Genomic DNA, 19,568 nt, shown 5'->3' on the forward strand with positions numbered 1-19,568 from the left:
CAGGTAGCAGGAGTCAGTAGTATGTAACGCTGACAGTAGTGTAAGTAGTAAGTATTGCAGAATTCAGTAGCAAGTAATGCAGAGTTCAGAGATCAATACAGAGTACAGCAGAGTGCAGGGGTCAGAAGTAACAGAGTTAAGGGTTTAGCAGTATGTAAGGCAGAGTGTAGGGGTCAGGAATAAGTAAGAATTCAGAAGTCAGTAGTACGTAAGGCAGAGATCAGCAGTTAGGAGTAAGCAACACATATAATGTATGAATAACTAACACACGTCCCTCTCCTTCCCACAAGCAAAAATACCCCCTTCCAGTGCAAAAATCTACCCCTCGCTTTCTGTAAAATTCACTCACCAGACAATAGATGCAGTGGCACCCAGCAGAGTGAGGGAAGTCCTTCTAGGTCTCCCCTCAGCTGTGTCAAATGACACATCAGAGCCAAGAAGGAATCAAGGACATCCCTTGGCCCTGCATTTACATTGCTGCTCTTATGTGAGGTCCGAGAAACAGCACGGCAGGGTCAGAAGCTGGCAGCCTGGCAGGGTCGGTCACAATCTATCCGTCACATATCCATGATCGATGGGTTGCTGATTCCCACCATATTGGGTCATGTAACTTGTCAGTTGACCAGTGTAGAGAACAGTGAGGGAAGACTGAGAGAGAAGAGCACCACTCTAAACAGAGGTCTTCAGAGAGTATAGAGTGGGGGAATTGTGAGTCTTTCTATCTGACCAGGTAGGTCTGGATGGGCAAACAAATGCAGGTACACCCCTGCTAGCAGCCCAACCTTCCCTGTTCATCTCACCCCCCTGCTCACACTGAAGACCTTCTTGGACACCTCTTCTACCATACATTTTGCATCCCTCCCTGGCCACTTTAACCTGCCTGTCCCCTGCACCCCTCGTTAAGCAGCACATCCCCTCCCTGGCTACCCCACCCACATTTATATTGCATTCCTCTCTACAGTAAGAGGAGTAAATCAACCCCTGCATGTAGCAATACAAAGCAGAACGTGGAGCATGTGCACATAAGTCAAAAATGTGTTTTTCTTTACATCTTTTTACGTGTTTATCTGTAAATATACTGAATTGACTGCCATTTTTGCTCTTACTCCCATGGTTGCGTACCTGGTATTCAAAGATTTTCTCTCCCACTCCACATGCTTTCATATGTACGTTTTTTACATGTTTTTTAAACTAAGGGATGATAAATGTCCCCATCATCTGTAGAACTTGCTATGACATTCACATAAACCTAATTAGAGGCACTTTACAATTTTTACATATAGTCATTAAAGCTTTCATAAAGTGGCTGGGTTTGCCATTTTCTTTATGTTAACAGCTAATGTGCTTGAATATTTATCTACCCCTTTCTCTTTGTTTTCTTTTAATATTGCCGTGGCATTTGTGTTGGCTTAAAATATTATATATTAAAATGGAGAGATATTGCTTTACCATCAAATTTATATGAACCATTTCTTGAGCTGAAACAGTGTTCTGAGTTAGCCTTCAGGTACCGAATAATTAAACTTTCAAAGTTCATTTTAAACTGGGGCTCCCCCAAAAATAACTAAGTTCAATAGATGGATGTCAGTTTAATAAACTTGCAGGAAATGCAGTGTCTCATATATCTACCCATAATCCCTTCAGTTATCACATATTTGCCAGTTACTAAGCACTTAGCCATAAATGAGGCTGTGTTCATTGTTCCTAAGCTGATGTAGTGCTATGGAAAAAACTGGAAAAGTTAGGTACTTAGAACAAAACTATTCTTAATATAAATATTACTATAAGTACTATAAAGTTAATAAAATATACTTAACAGTACATAAAACTTAGGGATCCTACCATTTACCTTTAAAACATGCTTATGCATTGCAGAAAGGATAGAAATCATCTAGATTGCTCATGTATAAGCATCAGAGAGAAATGAAACAAAACATTTGGAAGCAAAAACAAGTGCAAATACATGCTAGTAATGCAAGAGCCCACATACTACTGTCTAGATATATAATTCTAAAACACATCCATTACTGTAATCTAAAGCCAGCCATAGATGGTTCGAATCTCGGCCGGCTTAGCAGGAAATGGCCAAGATTCTAACTATCTATGGGCATGCTGAACGTACCCAAGTTGATTGATCGATGAACTTGGGAAAAACCAGAATGTCCGATTTTTAATGCAATTATTGCCAGCAGCTATACCAGCTAGCAATACTCACTGTGTTTTGCAACTCTTGGTTGCAGGAAAGAAAATCAAATTATCTATGGCCGGCTTAAGTTACAGGGTGTATACTGATAAACTGCCTGGCATCAATGTGAATAGTTTTCATTGTATGCCACACACTAGCCATATGGTAAGTCTGGCAACCACCAGAATTTTTTTTTTTAGAAAGCTCCGTACACACAGGCAATGTGTCAGGAGACATTTGCCAATACAAAAAATACTGTGGGCCAGATCCACAAAGATCTGCCTATCTTTAGGCAGGCGTAGATACACTACAGCGCCGTAACTTAGAGCGTAGTTTCCGTATCCTGAAAGAATTTGCGCCGTAAGTTACGGCGGCGTAGTGTAACTGTGTCGGCGTAAGGGCGCGCAATTCAAATGGATAAGATGTGGGTGTGTTTTATGTTAATTCTACTTGACCCCACATAAATTACGATTTTTTGCACCGTCCGTGGGGGTATCCCAGTGCGCATGCTCGAAATCACGTCGTAAATAGTCAATGCTTTTGACGTGAACGTAATTTACGCAAAAGCCCTATTCGCGAAAGTTTTACGCAAACGACGTAAAATTTGACGCTGTCCCGACGTCCATACTTTACATTGCGTACGCCTCATAGACCCAGGGGTAACGTTACGCCAAAAAAAGCCTTACGTAAACGGCGTAAAAAAATTCGCCGGGCAATAGATACGCCGGCTCAAGTTCTTTGTGGACCTGGGCCTGTGTGTCTGTGTGTATGTCGGTCTGTCTGACAGAAGCTTCTGTCAAACGTGCATGCTGGAAAACCAGCAGCCAACCAACTCCCTATCAGCGCTCTCACCCAATGGCAGAGAGCGCTGATAGGAGTGTTCCCCCTGTCAAAAAACAACAGCTCAGCGGGGAAATTTGCTGGACTAACCTCACATGGTCAGTACAGCAGCTCCCAACCAGAGCTATCAGTTCTTTTCATGCAAAAACTGTAGTGTGTACCCCGGCTTAAAGTCAGCCATAGACGGGGTGATTTTCACTTGAGTCAGTGTCAGTGTTGATGGGGGAATCCCTCCTGAGGAGCCATTGTGTTCTCCCAGTGGGGGGGGGGGGCGTCCCCTTGGGAAAATGGTGATTATTGATAGAGGCTATAATAGCCGCTAGCAAAAAAATTGCATTTAAAATCCAACAGGCTGGTTGTACCCAGGTTGATCGATTGATCAACTTGGGTACATTCAGCCTGCCCGTACATGGCTTGATTTTTGAACCGTCTATGGCCAGATGTACACCATTGAATATCGATTTGTCCTACAGGGAAATAGACATACTGTATATCAATCTTTTAGTGAAGGGTGGAGATTCGCTAGAAAGGGATTTTACTAATTTATGTAATTTAAAAAAAGAAAATTGTGACTCTCTAAGCAGGTTTGCCAATATGTACCTTTTATCTTCTTATTTGGTTTATGTATTAGTCTAAAATGATCTCTAAGCCAGAATGATTGGATTGTTAATAGAACACCAACCACAGGATGGGCTGTGGGTGTCTAAAATAGCGCAGTGCCGCGTCCTGAATAGATTGGGGAGCAGAAACACAGAAAAAATGGGAGCTTGGTAGTATTTCTAAAGGGAGACAGGCTTTTATTGGTTTCAGATTTACATGTTGATATGATGTATATATATTTGTTTTTTAAATGTTATGTTACATTTTAATAATGCTATAATGCCATGTAAATCTGAAACCAATAAAATCCTGTCTCCCTTTAGAAATACTACCAAGCTCCTGAAGAAGCGGTCTCCGCGAAACATGTCGAGCTAACAGTTGTCGTATCATATACTACAGTTATTCATGTCCTTCTTTGAGACGTGCTAATTCTGGACCTTTATTGGATCAATATATGGCTTCTACAGTTATTGCTGCAGTGTTCTTTTTAAACTTTTAGTTTATGTATTGTATGTGTTTTCTTTTTTAACAAACCTTGACAGGTTATATGTTAATAAATATATTTGTATTTTTATAATTGGTGCCTACAAAGTCAATTTTTTCTGTGTTTTCAACACCTGCTCCCCGATCTCTAAGCCAGTTCAAGATTAAAGCGGGGGTTCACCCTGTTAAAAAAAAAAAAAAATGTTTTTTTTTATTAGACCATTACTTTCGGCATCGTAGCGCGAGCTACGGTATGCCGGTCTTACATTTTTTATCCCCGTACTCACTGTGCTAGCGATGATTGAAGAATCCGGGGAATGGGCGTTCCTATGGTGAGAGAAGGTGATTGACGGCCGGCCCTGGCACGTCACGCTTCTCCGGAAATAGCCGAAATAGGCTTGGCTATTCACGGCGCCTGCGCATAGCCTGTGCGCAGGCGCCGTGAATAGCCGAGACCTACTCCGGCTGTCTTCGGGGAGCGTGACGTGCCAGAGCCGGCCGTCAATCATCCTCCCTCTCCATAGGCACGCCCATTCCCCGCGGGAGTCAGAATCTTCAATCAACGATAGCACAGTGAGTACGGGGATTAAAAATTTAAGACCGGCATACCGTAGCTCGCGCTACGATGCCGAAAGTAATGGTCTAATGCTGTGAAGGTGGGTGAACTACCGCTTTAAATATAATGCACAATTACCCATCTTTACAACAGATGTGTGCAGAAGAGCATATTTCGACAGACAGCATAGCAAACCTTTAATGGACCACGCTGGGTTCCACACCTTTCATCTGAGGAAGGGAGAATTAGGCTATAGTGGGCAAAGGATCACCAACACTGGATGTCCGAAGACTTGAAAAATGTTATCTGGCCGGATTAATCTAACAATTCTGCTGCAACAGAACGAAGGTCAACATTTCACACACAAAGCTGAATCCATAACCTTATTCTGTAAATAGTCAGTGCAGGTATAACGGTGCAAGGAATGTTTTCCTTTATCCCTAATATCAACTGAGCATCATTTACAGGTCACAAGGTACCCAAGTATTGGTGCTAGCCATGTGCACCACTGTTTAGTTACTAGCAGGTGTACCTACTAAAGTGGCCATGAAATATGTATAGAGTACATACAGTATATGTTGAGTATGACTTAATATCTTGCATCAAGATGTACAGGAAATAAAATATAGCTCGGTAATGTGTGGTCTCTGTCAGATAACACTGGTCATTTTTCTATTAACAAAGGGCATACTTTGTAACATATACTCCTTTGTTCCCCATTGATCCTTTTTTTGATCTTTACTACTGAGATATAAATAAGATAGAAGTGTTTTATCAAGTTCAAGAAAGTTACACTCTGGTGAACCTAATATCTGATAAAAGGATAGAAAATGAAGTCTAATACATAAATCATTGTGCAACACAACACGTTTCCCTTTTCCCTGACCCAGGAGCCATTTGTGCACATCTTGTTTGAATTGATATCTAAAGTTTTCCTGTTTCTTTTTGTAGAAAGAGCTCAGATAGCGCAATGTAGAGGTTTTAGCTCATGAATAAAAACACATGATCAGCGTAGTCACCACAACATAAAAATGGGAAGAAGAAGGAATTATTATCTGATGAGAGATGTGTGGCTTTGATCCATCAGTCTCTGCCTCACGTCAAAGAAACCCGAACCAGCTCCTATTGAAGGACTAAAACTTCCACCATAGCACTAAACTCCTCGAAAAGAAAAAAAAAACAGTTTCCATAGCAATGAGGCTAAAAATGTTAAGACATTTTCAACATGGTGAAAATGGCATTTTATCTACTCTCTTATATAAGCCTGGCATACGCTGGAAATTTAAGATTGTGTGCCCAAAGTGCTTTCATCTTTTTTGCAGTGTCGTTAGATAAAGCACCACAGGATCATTTACTAAAAAAAAAAAAAAAATGGATTTGCAGACAATGAAAATCTAATAGTGAGCGTGTGTTGGTTCTGGAACAAGAGAGTTGTTGTAGGTATACCTTAAAGGGACCTAAAGTCTAAGCTATATAGGAAATTTTAGCAAGCTTTTCAGTCTTGCAATTATTGCTCATGGCTAAGGATAGTCATACACAGCAACCTCATCACTGATTTAAACTGTGATCACTATTGAATGCATATTGGTCCCCAATTAATTGCAATGGGAATCATGCCCATTGAGCCATTTAAGGGTTAAAGAGACCATAACCCTCTCCTTTTCTGGGAGTGTCTGGTTACTTCCTGTACTGGCCAAGCTCCTCCTGGAAGTAGATCATATTCTCTACAACTAGAAGCATTTAAAATTAAAGCCCCGTACACACGATCAGTCCATCCGATGAGAACGGTCTGAAGGACCGTTGTCATCGGTTAACCGATGAAGCTGACTGATGGTCCGTCGCGCCCACACACCATCGGGTAAATAACCGATCGTGTCTGAACGCGGTGACGTAAAACACAACGACGTGCTGAAAAAAATGAAGTTCACGGAGCACTGTTCAATCCATCATGTGAAAATAGAAAGAGTGTGGCACAACTGCAAACCTACCAAGACATGGCCGTCCACCTAAACTGACAGGCCGGGCAAGGAGAGCATTAATCAGAGAAGTAGCCAAGAGCCCCATGGTAACTCTGGAGGAGCTGCAGAGATTCACAGTTCAGGTGGGAGAATCTATCCAAAGGACAACTATTAGTCAAACACTACAAATTTAGCCTTTAAGGAAGAGTGGCAAGAAGAAAACCATTGCCGAAAGAAAGCCATAAGAAGTCCCGTTTGAAGTTTGCGAGAAGCCATGTGGGGGACACAGCAAGCATGTGGAAGAAGGCGCTCTGGTCAGATGAGACCAAAATTTAACTTTTTGGCCTAAAAGCAAACCGCTATGTGTGGCAGAAAACTAACACTGCACATCACCCTGAACACACCATCCCCACTGTGAAAAACATGTTGGAGGCAGCATGTTGTGGGGATGCTTTTCTTCAGCAGGGACAGGAAGCAGGTCACCTTCCAGCAGGACAACAACCGTAAACATACAGCCAAAGCTACAATTAAAAGGTTTAGATCAAAGCATATCCATGTGTTAGAATGGCCCAATCAAAGTCCAGACCTAAATCCCATTGAGAATCGGTGGCAAAACTTGAAAACTGCTGTTCACAGACGCTCTCCATCCAATCTGACAGAGCTTGAGTTATTTTGCAAAGAAGAATGGGCAAAAATGTGTAAAGCTGGTAGAGACATCCCCAAAAAGACTTGCAGCTGTAATTGCAGCGAAAGGTGTTTCTACAAAGTATTGACTCAGGGGGGCTGAAGACAAATGTATGTCACACTTTTCATGCCACACTTTTCACATATTTATTTGTAAAAAAAAAAATGAAAATCATTTATCATTTTCCCTATACTTCACAATGAGGTGTCACTTAATAAATACATTTATGATTTTGGTTGTAACATAACAAAATTTGGAAAATTTCAAGGGTATATGAATACTTTTTCAAGGCACTGTATTTGTCCAGTGCAACGTAGTACAATGTGAATAAAATGATTACCTCTCGGAAAAAGAGCCCATGTCTTCATACCAGATGGAGTACATGTATTCATTTACATTCCTGTTTTGTTGAGCTTGGCATACCTGGCTTGAATTTTGGCAGATTTCTGCTGAATTTGAGCTTTTGATGGCCCTGCCAACTTGACAAACTTTGGTTGAAATCACCAAGTACCAGTTGGAAAATCTAAGGATGGAGTCATTGTTCAGCAAATCATCTATCTATTCACACACAAGAACCAACATACATGTATTGACCACTATAGTTCTTGAAGGAAGTTTGGAAAACGTACAAGATATAACTAGGTTGGTAAGAAAAGCCATAATATTGTAATCATAAGCCAACTCTGAAATATTCACCTCATAAATGTGAGTAATATGAATGGGGTCAGTACTTGCCCCTAGTGTCCCAATAGTATGCTCTGAGCAAATATGTTTAAAATTACTTAATAATGTTTCTTTGACTCTAGCTGCTAAAAACCATAATATGACCAAATATTTTAATAAAGTAACAAAGCTGTTTTCATGGCATCGTAAATCAGGTTGCACTGTCGTATGTTGTGGCTCGGCTGCCTCAATTTCCATAGTTTAGTTCCAGAATCAGTCACCACCTTATTAGATGCTTGTAGGGGACGACACACAGTGCCAAAACAGTTTTCTTTCACAGCTCATCCCAAGCAGTCCTGATTTAATGACACTGGGACTTAATATTTAGAATGCTAAAATAAATTAATGTCTAAATACTCCAAAAAGTATACTGTAGTATTGGTAATATAAAGAAATGCACATGTACCTGTTGATGTAGCTCAACGCAACATATGTCGGCTGCTGAAGTTCCTGCTTCTCCAAGACACGTGGATCTGTGTCTGTAACAAAAAAACATAGCAGTGAGCAAACGATTAAGATCCCATATAAATGATATACAGTAGATGTTTGAAGTAATATTCTACATATTCTGTTCAGATGATGTAAATGACCCAACTAGTTTGATATAAAACACCCTATACCAAGTATAAAGACTGTGGGGCAGATCCACATACATCTGCGCCGGGCGCAGCGTATCTAAGATACGCTACGCCGCTGTAACTTACTTTTGTTTGGTTTGAATCCTCAACGAATTCGCGCAGTAAGTTATGGCGACGTAGTGTATCTGTTGCAGCGTAAGGGCGCAGAATTCAAATGGAAGTGATAGGGGCGTGTTTTATGTTAATACGTCGTGACCCGACGTAAATGACGTTTTTTTGGAACTGCGCATGCGCCGTCCCTGGGGGTACCCCAGTGGGCATGCTCGAAATTAAACCGGAACCAGCCAATGCTTACGATTATTGAGTACGCCTCAGAACAGCAGCTTTAACTATACGCCGGTAAAAGCCGAACGCAAACGACGGAAAAAAATGCGCCGGGCCGACATATGTTCGTGGATCGCCGTAAATAGCTAATTTGCACACTCAACGTGGATTTCAACGGAAACGCCACCTAGCGGCCACCGAAAAATTGGATCTAAGATCCGAAGGCGTACGAAGACGTACGCCGGTCGGATCAAGCCGAGATGCCGTCGTATCTTGTTTTGAGGATTCAAAACAAAGATACGACGTGGGAATTTTGAAATTACGCCGGCGTATCAATAGATACGCCGGCATAATTTCTTTGCGGATCTGCCCCTGTATGTGTATATATATATTATAGTATATACACACACACTCATGTACACACACAGATACTGCATGGTCTTGAGGAATACATGATATGGTTTGTTACCAAGCTATCCCCCTAGGACAGTGATGGCGAACCGTGGCACCCCAGATGTTTTGGAACTACATTTCCCATGATGCTCATGCACTCTGCAGTGTAGTTGAGCATCAGAAGAAAATGTAGTTCCAAAACATCTGTGGTGCCAAGGTTCGCCATCACTGCCCTATGATCTCAGCTCAACAGAAGTTTGGAACATATAAAATGCAGTAGGGTATCACATTTTGGCTGTAGACATAAATCATATTGCATTTTACATGCAGAAGTTTCCTTTCCATTATTTGCCTTGTCTAGACTTATTCGATTTTGACAAGCTGAAAAGTAAACATCATATACAGGTCCTACTTTATTTTTTGTTACACCTGCCTCCTGTTAAAAGCAAGAGGACCCCTATGAACCAAAAGTGTCTTGTGCAAAGCAAATCTAAGGTAATACAAATAAATACATTTCAGGAATCTTATGTATGGTGCATTGCAAGTTTTCTGCTTGAACCTGACTATGCAGTAATCCATCATTTTAGACGGGGGTCAGCAACCTGTAGATCGCAATCTACCAGTAGATCACAGCCAGGTGACTGGTAGACCATGATCTGAGCTTGCTGACGACCCACCGTCCCAGAGCATCAGAGTGCAGTGCAGAAGGCCTAGTTGTAAAGTTGGAGCTGTAGTACGGAGCAAGAGCCACATAAGCCAATGTTTCCTCTGTCATGCTGGCTCCTGTCTCATGCAGGGTGATACCAACTGCATTCCATCTCTTACCCTGGCTAGTGGTCTCCAGAGTGGTGCCAACAGCAGGAAAGAAAAGATCTTCAGTGTGAAGCAATGGGCATAATAGTATAGGGTTGCTTGCAGTGCAGTGTACCTGCAGCTTTCCTGCAGGTTTGCTGCACTTAGACATAGGCGTCTATTATATCCTGTGGGTTTGGCGCACTGCCGCTCCTCTCAAAAAAAAAAAAAAAAAAGTGATCCGTGGTGAGGAGGCCTCTTCACCATCTCATTTAAACCCATGATTGTCGCGCAATGCAGACCATTGCGACACTGTAGTATGGCAATTAGAGGTTTAAATCAGGTGTGAGGAGGAGACATTGTACGACTTTGTGCCCAGTGATCTTTGACTACTCCCATGTTGTCCAGGTAGACCTCCACCTCTCTAAGGTTGCCTGCCCCTGCCCTAGGCTGTCGTTTGAAAGCAAAGCATAACAGCAAGATCATGTAAACTAGTTATCATGGTACCTTTACAACTTTCTTTCATAAGTAAAGGCTTTTAATGTATGTTCTCAAGTTTTCTAAACTATGCCCTTGTTCTGTTGCCTTGATTGTTACTTTTAGGCCTTAGACACACTAGTATGATTTTAGATGTGACTTGATTCACACAGAATTATATGACAATTGAAATAAAATTGTTCTCTAAGGTGATCATTCACATCAATACAGCACAGCATTATGTGTTTTTGGAGAAGGGTCCTGTATTATTATTATACAGTTTGCGCAGAGCTTTACAAAATGGGGCAGACAGTACAGTTACAATACAAATCAATACAGGAGGGATCAGAGGGCCCTGCTCGTTGGAGCTTACAATCCTGTACCATTTTGGTGCGGTTGCTGCACAATTTTGGCCACATAGATGTCAATGGAAATACAGTGTCGTGTTTTTTATGTGTTTTTGTAGGTTGTTAGTGAGCCAGGACCCACCAGCGTTCTAACAACCAGTGACTCATTCTTGTTGTCAGCCGGGGATTCCCAACTGACAGCAGAATGTAAATACGGGAGCCTGTCAGGGAAAATAAAATAAACAAAACATGTAAAAAAACATAAAACACAACCAAATCACACTACACAATCAGACTGAAAATTGTATCAAACTGTCAAATTGCATCATCAATGATGCCTATCAGTTCCCTGTGCCGCCTATCAGTGCCTATCAATGTCGCTTATCAGCGTCCATCAGTGCCGCCTATCAGCGTCCATCAGTTCCACCTATCAGTGCTCATAAATGCCTCTTATCGGCACTGTCTAGCAGTGCCACCTTTCAGTGCAGCCGATCAGTGCTCATCAATGCTGCCTGCCTCCTCAGCACGGCTCTTAACGGAGAGCGTATCTCTCATGCAGCTCTGGGGCAGCAGTTCTCCCTGCTCCCCCCTCTCTCACACAGGATGACACAGCCAATCAGGGGAGGGCTGGCAGGGGGGGCAGGGTGGAAATCTCCCCCCAGGCTGGTGACAATATGCACAGCCACCGGCCGCCACTACCAAATGCTGTTTTTGCAGAGCAGGAATATGCCTGCTGGAGCTCTGTTAACACAGTTCACGGCCGCTGCTCACCTCCCACTGGTGGACTCTGATGTAAGGGGGGCCTCTGTGCGGACTCTGATGTAAGGGGGGCCTCTGTGCGGACTCTGATGTAAGGGGGGCCTCTGTGCGGACTCTGATGTAAGGGAGGGGCCTCTGTGCGGACTCTGATGTAAGGGGGGCCACTGTGCGGACTCTGAAGTAAGGGGGGGCACTATGCGGACTCTGATGTAAGGGGGCCTTTGTGCGGACTCTGATGTAAGGGGGGCCTTTGTGCAGACTCTGATGTAAGGGGGGCCTTTGTGCGGACTCTGATGTAAGGGGGGCCTCTGTGCGGACTCTGATGTAAGGGGGGCCTCTGTGCGGGCTCTGATGTAAGGGGGGCCTTTGTGCTGACTCTGATGTAAGGGGGGCCACTATGCGGACTCTGATGTAAGGGGGGCCTTTGTGCGGACTCTGATGTAAGGGGGGCCTTTGTGCGGACTCTGATTTAAGGGGGGCCTCTGTGCGGACTCTGATGTAAGGGGAGCCTCTGTGCAGACTCTGATGTAAGGGGGGGCCTCTGTGCGGACTCTGATGTAAGGGGGGCCTCTGTGCGGACTCTGATGTAAGGGGGGCCTCTGTGCGGACTCTGATGTAAGGGGGGCCTCTGTGCGGACTCTGATGTAAGGGGGGCCTCTGTGCGGACTCTGATGTAAGGGGGGCCTCTGTGCGGACTCTGATGTAAGGGGGGCCTCTGTGCGGACTCTGATGTAAGGGGGCCTCTGTGCGGACTCTTGTGATCATGAAAAATGTTAGACTGTTTTCCTTGATCCATCACTTTTCCACGCTCTATGGGCCGCTTGACTGGACTTGCCCCCCAGGCCTAAGGCTGCCAGCCCTCCCCTGCAGCCAATCTACTCCTTCTCCCCACCCCTCTCCTGTGTGTGCTTTGAGCAGTGGGGGGAGAAGATCGCCTGTGTCATCCTGTACAAGAGAGGGAGAAAGAAGGGAGGGGGAGCAGGGAGAACTGTCAGTTCTGAGCTGTATGACACACCCTCCGCTTAGAGCCGTGGGTCTAGTAACCCAGCTGGGGCCCCCGACAGTGGAGGAATGCCAGGGCCCAGTCGCAAGTGCGACTGCTGTGTCCCTGGTAGTTCCACCACTGCCTTTCCTGTAATAACAACCGATGTGACTAAGCAGCCACTCGGCTGTTACTACAAGCAGCGGGATGGGACCCCCCACCCGCTGCTCTGCCCAGGTCTCCCGTTCCACTATAAGCGCTGGCTTGGCGTTTTGAATACTTTCAGGTGCAGAAGGGTTTGGGGTCTTCTAGACCACAGATCCCTCTATAAATAGTACCTGTCACTGACAATGTCACAAGGGATGTTTACATTCCTTGTAACAGGAAAAAAAGTGATCAGATTTGTTTTCCATGTAAAAATAAATAAATAAGACAAAGGTATGTTAAACTAGAGCAATAATTCTAGCAAAAGACCTCCTCTGTAACTTTAAATAGGTAAACGTTAAATTTCTTTAAAGCGCTGCCTATGGAGATTTGTAAGTACCGTAGTTTCACCATTCCACAAGTTTGCGCAATTTTAAAGTGTACCATGTTAGGTATCTATTTACTCAGCATATCATCATCTTTCACATAATAGAAAAAAAATGGGGCTAACTTTACTGTTTAGTTTTTTCCCCAAAAATGCATTTGAAAGACCACTGCGCAAATACAGTATGACATAAAAAATATTGCAACAACCGCCATTTTATTTTCTAGGGTCTCTGCTAAAAAAATATATAACATTTTTGTGGGCTATTCTAAATAATTTTCTAGCAAACAAATACAAATTTTAACTTATAAACAACAAATGTCAGCAATAGACCTGGTCTTGAAGTGGTTCAGTTCTGTTTTTTACCTGAAATAAAGCCAACTTTCGATCTAATTTAACTGCTCCAAACACCACCTGCTTATTTCCTATACACTAGGGTTTATACATTACAATTTTCCCTCCATGAAAGTTCCTAAGAACTTTTCTTTTCAGCAGCTCCTATTTCAATACATTGTTACCCCATGACATATTATCGAAATATGCTCTTAATTCTCCATTAGGATTCTGATTAAATATGACTGTCCATTCCATCATTTATCATCCATTTGTCTATTTGCAGAGGATGGAAAAAGATATATATCCTGGCATAAAGCAATAAGCCCAAATATAAAATGCACAGTAACGCGCACAAATTCTGTTATTTAGGTGATTTGTGTTTTCTGACAGCTGCAAATAATGTTCATTCAGCATTTTATCAAACCATAGCTTGCATTACAATGCTGGGAGTCTGCAGCCTCTAAATTCTGCTACCTAGAAAAACCATGTCATCTGAATCATACATATTCCTCCCAAGTCCAGTCTGTTTTATTATGCTGCCAACCATGCGCCATAGGACATATATTACTGGCTGAAATTGACTGTCAAACTGTATCTGTTCACTGCCAAAGACCCGGAATGATTTAACCCCGCCCATGCCGCAGTCTAGGGAGCCCTTGATCGAAAAAAAAAAAAAGCTGGCTTAAAATATAGTGCTTTGCCTCACTTCAATTAATGATGTTGTTGTTGCTGGGTAATGGCAAACTTTATAGCAGAAAAGCCATAAAATATTTATGTTGAGTTAGCGAAGATCAAGAGCAGTTCGTTCGGCTCCTTGAACGAAAATTGATTCTTGTTTAAAAAGTTTGTTAATGTGTATTAGCAGGGCTATAGCCAAAGTGCTGGGTACTTTCCAAGGCTTGTTTTCCTGGGCCTGGTGTTTGCTTGGGGTAATTATTGTAAAACTGAACATTCTTTTAAAACAGAAATTATCCCTGGAATCTGGTGTTTTTTAAGTGGCGTGACAGTTGTAGCAGAAACGTGTCAACTGCATATTGTTTGCACTTACTAATCTGATTAGGCTGGGCTCACATATATGCAGGTCCGGTTTTAGTGCATAGTCAAGTGCGGTTTTCCATTCAGTGGTGCGATTCAGGTTCGAATTTGACAATGAAATCGCACCTGGACAGGACTGAAAAACACACAGGACCCTTCTTTAATTCGCACCGCAACCGGTCTGTATATATGTGAACCAGCTCTATTAAAATCCGGTCTGGTTCACATGGTATGCGAATCAGATGCGGTTCAAAATGCATCTGATTCGCATAAATGTTAACCAAGCCTGAATATTTGTGTGCTGGTAGCGAGAATCTGCCACTGATGTATAAAACTGGAGGAAAAGAAACGTGAAGGAGTTGGACACAACAGCCAATCTGGAATCAGCTTTTATTACTCTTTTCACTCTGCGCTGAACACTAAAGCCTCGTACATACGATCAGTCCATCCGATGAGAACGGTCAGATGGACCGTTGTCGTCGGTTAACCGATGAAGCTGACTGATGGTCCGTTGCGCCTACACACCATCGGTTAAAAAACTGATCCTGTCAGAACGCGGTGACGTAAAACACGACGACGTGCTGAAAAAAACGAAGTTCAATGCTTCCAAGCATGCGTCGACTTGATTCTGAGCAAGCGTGGATTTTTAACCGATGGAATCCATCGGTTAAATTTAAAGAAAGTTGGCTTTTTTTAACCGATGGTTAAATAACCTATGGGGCCCACACACGATCAGTTTTGACCGATGAAAACGGTCCATCAGACCGTTGTCCTCTGTTTAACCTATCGTGTGTACGAGGCCTAAAAGGTTTTGCTGTTATGAGTTTAAAGCTGAATTCCTAGAATTCAGCAACTTTGCAAAAAGTGCAGGAACGCTATGAGCTATGTCCATATCACCTCTGGGACTTACCTCTATTACTTATATGTGACAGGTTATTGCACTCTCATAGGAAATCCTTTCCCCTCCCCTCTGCTGTCCATTTACAGAAGCCTTTGTATTTTGTGAATGAGTTTACATAATACAAAGGCTTCTGTGAATGGGCAGAAGGAGGGGAGGGGCAAGCATAGCAGTTTCAGCAACTCTGCTCTTGAAGGAACCAACATTGAGCAGCATTAAAGCTCCAGAAGTTATCTTCCTGGAGTACATTAAACATGTCAGTTATGAATAATAGGACTAAGTCCATGAGGCGGCAAGCACTACGTTAGACTTAACTCATGGTAGGCCTGCAATTTTTATACAACGTAGCAGAATTCCTGGAATTCAGCTTTAAGTTGAACACCCTGCAAATAGCTAAATACATACAGTTGCAATAAAAGTATGTGAATTGGAATAAGGATTTCTGCACAAATTGTAAATAAAAAAAACAACACACTGACATTAAAAAAAAGTATCGGTAATCGGTATCAGCGAGTACTTGAAAAAAGTATCGGTACTTGTACTCGGTCTCAAAAAAGTGGTATCGGGACAAAAATCGTCATGTCACAAAATGTTGCCACAGGGCACCATAGTGTCTGTGCTTTGCCATAGCACACTGGAAGTGCCAAAAATTGTGGGTCTCCATCACAGGAAGTGAAAATAAATCTCTCCAACGTGAATCAGACAGCAAAAGAAAATACCTGGCAGAAGTTAAAGCCATTTAATACCCTATCCAAACATTTTGGTTTCAGAGATACACTGATTAGCCACATCATGATAATAAACGACAGGTAAAATGAATAACATTGATTATCTTGTTACAACGGCATCTGAAAATGGGTTGGACATATTAAGCAGTAAGTGAACATGTTGTCCCTAAAGTTGATGTGTTGAAAGCAAAATAAAATGGGCAAGTGTAAGGATTTGAGCGACTTTGACAAGGGCCAAATTGTAATGGCTAGACGACTGGGTAAGATCATCCCCAAAGCTGCAGCTCTTGTGGGATGTTCCTGGTCTGCAGTGGTAAGAACCTACCATAAGTGGTCCAAGGAAGGGAAAACCAGCAAACTGGCAACAAGGTCATGGGTGGCCAAGGCTCATTGACGCAGGGAGCAAAGGCTGGCTCGTTCCAATAGAAGCGCTACTGTAGCTCAAATTGCTGCAGAATTTATTGCTGGTAGCCTGATCTAATGAATTCAATTCAAGAATGAGCATTCACCTATCAGTGAACGGGTCAAATATAATATGTCTATCAGCAGGGCAGCCATCAGGAATTATGGGGCCCCTTACACAGCTTCAGGCATGGGCCCTCTGGAGCAGAGAACCAGGGGGGGGGGTGCTGCCGCCTGAAATTGAGGAAGCGGGGGGGGGCTGCTGCGAATTGAGAAGCGGGGGGGGGCCTTTACAAAAAAAAAAGTAGAAATAAAGAAAAATATATAATATATATGAAGAAGGGGGGTAGCCATTCGCGGCCCTGGGGACCTCTGGGCCCTTTAATAAAAAATAAATAAATATATATATATATATATATACACAAATTATTATTATTTTTTTTTTATAAAAAAATTACAAAAAAGGGGGGTTGCCATCCAGGGCCTCTGGGCCCTTTAATAATAATAATAAAAAGAAACCTCTGAGCCCTTTAATAAAAAAATATATATATATATATATATAAACAAAATATAAACATTTATAAAAAAAAAAAAAGGGGGGGTTGCCAAAATAAAAAATAAACATTTATAACAAATAAAAAAAGGGGGTTTGCCACATGGGGCGCTGGGGACCTCTGAGCCCTTTAATAAAAAAAAATATATATATATATAAAAAAACAAATATATAAAAACATTTTTTTTTTATAAAAAAAGGGGGATTGCCATCCGGGGCCTGGGGGACCTCTGGGCCCTTTAATAATAATATTAATAATTATATATACATATATATGTATATATATATATACAGTGAGGAAAATAAGTATTTGAACACCCTGCTATTTTGCAAGTTCTCCCACTTGGAAATCATGGAGGGGTCTGAAATTGTCATCGTAGGTGCATGTCCACTGTGAAAGACATAATATAAAAAAAAAAATCCAGAAATCACAATTTATGATTTTTTAACTATTTATTTGTATGATACAGCTGCAAATAAGTATTTGAACACCTGTCTATCAGCTAGAATTCTGACCCTCAAAGACCTGTTAGTCTGCCTTTAAAATGTCTACCTCCACTCCATTTATTATCCTAAATTAGATGCACCTGTTTGAGGTCATTAGCTGCATAAAGACACCTGTCCACCCCATACAATCAGTAAGAATCCAACTACTAACATGGCCAAGACCAAAGAGCTGTCCAAAGACACTAGAGTCAAATTGTACACCTCCACAAGGCTGGAAAGGGCTACGGGGAAATTGCCAAGCAGCTTGGTGAAAAAAGGTCCACTGTTGGAGCAATCATTAGAAAATGGAAGAAGCTAAACATGACTGTCAATCTCCCTCGGACTGGGGCTCCATGCAAAATCTCACCTCGTGGGGTCTCAATGATCCTAAGAAAGGTGAGAAATCAGCCCAGGACTACACGGGGGGAGCTGGTCAATGACCTGAAAAGAGCTGGGACCACCGTTTCCAAGGTTACTGTTGGTAATACACTAAGACGTCATGGTTTGAAATCATGCATGGCACGGAAGGTTCCCCTGCTTAAACCAGCACATGTCAAGGCCCGTCTTAAGTTTGCCAATGACCATTTGGATGATCCAGAGGAGTCATGGGAGAAAGTCATGTGGTCAGATGAGACCAAAATAGAACTTTTTGGTCATAATTCCACTAACCGTGTTTGGAGGAAGAAGCATGATGAGTACCATCCCAAGAACACCATCCCTACTGTGAAGCATGGGGGTGGTAGCATCATGCTTTGGGGGTGTTTTTCTGCACATGGGACAGGGCGACTGCACTGTATTAAGGAGAGGATGACCGGGGCCATGTATTGCAAGATTTTGGGCAACAACCTCCTTCCCTCAGTTAGAGCTTTGAAGATGGGTCGAGGCTGGGTCTTCCAACATGACAATGACCCGAAGCACACAGCCAGGATAACCAAGGAGTGGCTCTGTAAGAAGCATATCAAGGTTCTGGCGTGGCCTAGCCAGTCTCCAGACCTAAACCCAATAGAGAATCTTTGGAGGGAGCTCAAACTCCGTGTTTCTCAGCGACAGCCCAGAAACCTGACTGATCTAGAGAAGATCTGTGTGGAGGAGTGGGCCAAAATCCCTCCTCCAGTGTGTGCAAACCTGGTGAAAAACTACAAGAAACGTTTGACCTCTGTAATTGCAAACAAAGGCTACTGTACCAAATATTAACATTGATTTTCTCAGGTGTTCAAATACTTATTTGCAGCTGTATCATACAAATAAATAGTTAAAAAAATCATACATTGTGATTTCTGGATTTTTTTTTTTTGATTATGTCTCTCACAGTGGACATGCACCTACGATGACAATTTCAGACCCCTCCATGATTTCCAAGTGGGAGAACTTGCAAAATAGCAGGGTGTTCAAATACTTATTTTCCTCACTGTATATATATATATATATATATATATATATATATATATATATAAAAGAATATATAAAAAAAATATAATTTTTTATAAAAAAAAGGGGGGTTGTCATCCGGGGATCTCCGACCCCCCCCCCCCGTACTCCTAAAAAAAATTTGTCCCTTTAATAAAAAATACAAAAAAAATATATTAGAATTTTTTTTTTTTTTTATAAAAAAATAAATAAAAAAAGGGGGACCTCCGGACCTCTCTAAAAAAAAAAAATTGGCCCTTTAATAAAAAATAAAATAAAAATATATTTAAAAAATAAAGGGGTTGCCATCTGGGCCCCTTACAGGTGTACTGCCTGTACCCCCCTGATGGCGGCCCTGTCTACCAGTACATATAAACATGCACTCCTGTAGAGTATGAATGTACACTCACCGGCCACTTTGTTAGGTACACCTGTTCAATGGCTTGGTAACAAATAGCTAATCAGCCAATCACATGGCAGCAACTTAATGCATTTAGGCATCTAGATGTGGA

At 42.2% G+C, this 19,568-nt stretch overlaps 1 protein-coding gene across 1 annotated transcript in view; it reads right to left on the minus strand.

Moving 5' to 3' along the window:
- JAZF1 (JAZF zinc finger 1) overlaps positions 1–19,568 on the minus strand; it is a 355,941-nt gene that overhangs the window by 155,697 nt on the left and 180,676 nt on the right. The window contains exon 2 of the mRNA XM_040352925.1: positions 8,437–8,509. Within this exon, the coding sequence (XP_040208859.1) occupies positions 8,437–8,509 (73 nt within the window). The remainder of the gene's footprint in view (positions 1–8,436; positions 8,510–19,568) is intronic.

The sequence above is a fragment of the Rana temporaria genome, chromosome 5 (assembly GCF_905171775.1).
Source record: "Rana temporaria chromosome 5, aRanTem1.1, whole genome shotgun sequence".
Classification (NCBI taxonomy): Eukaryota; Metazoa; Chordata; class Amphibia; order Anura; family Ranidae; genus Rana; species Rana temporaria.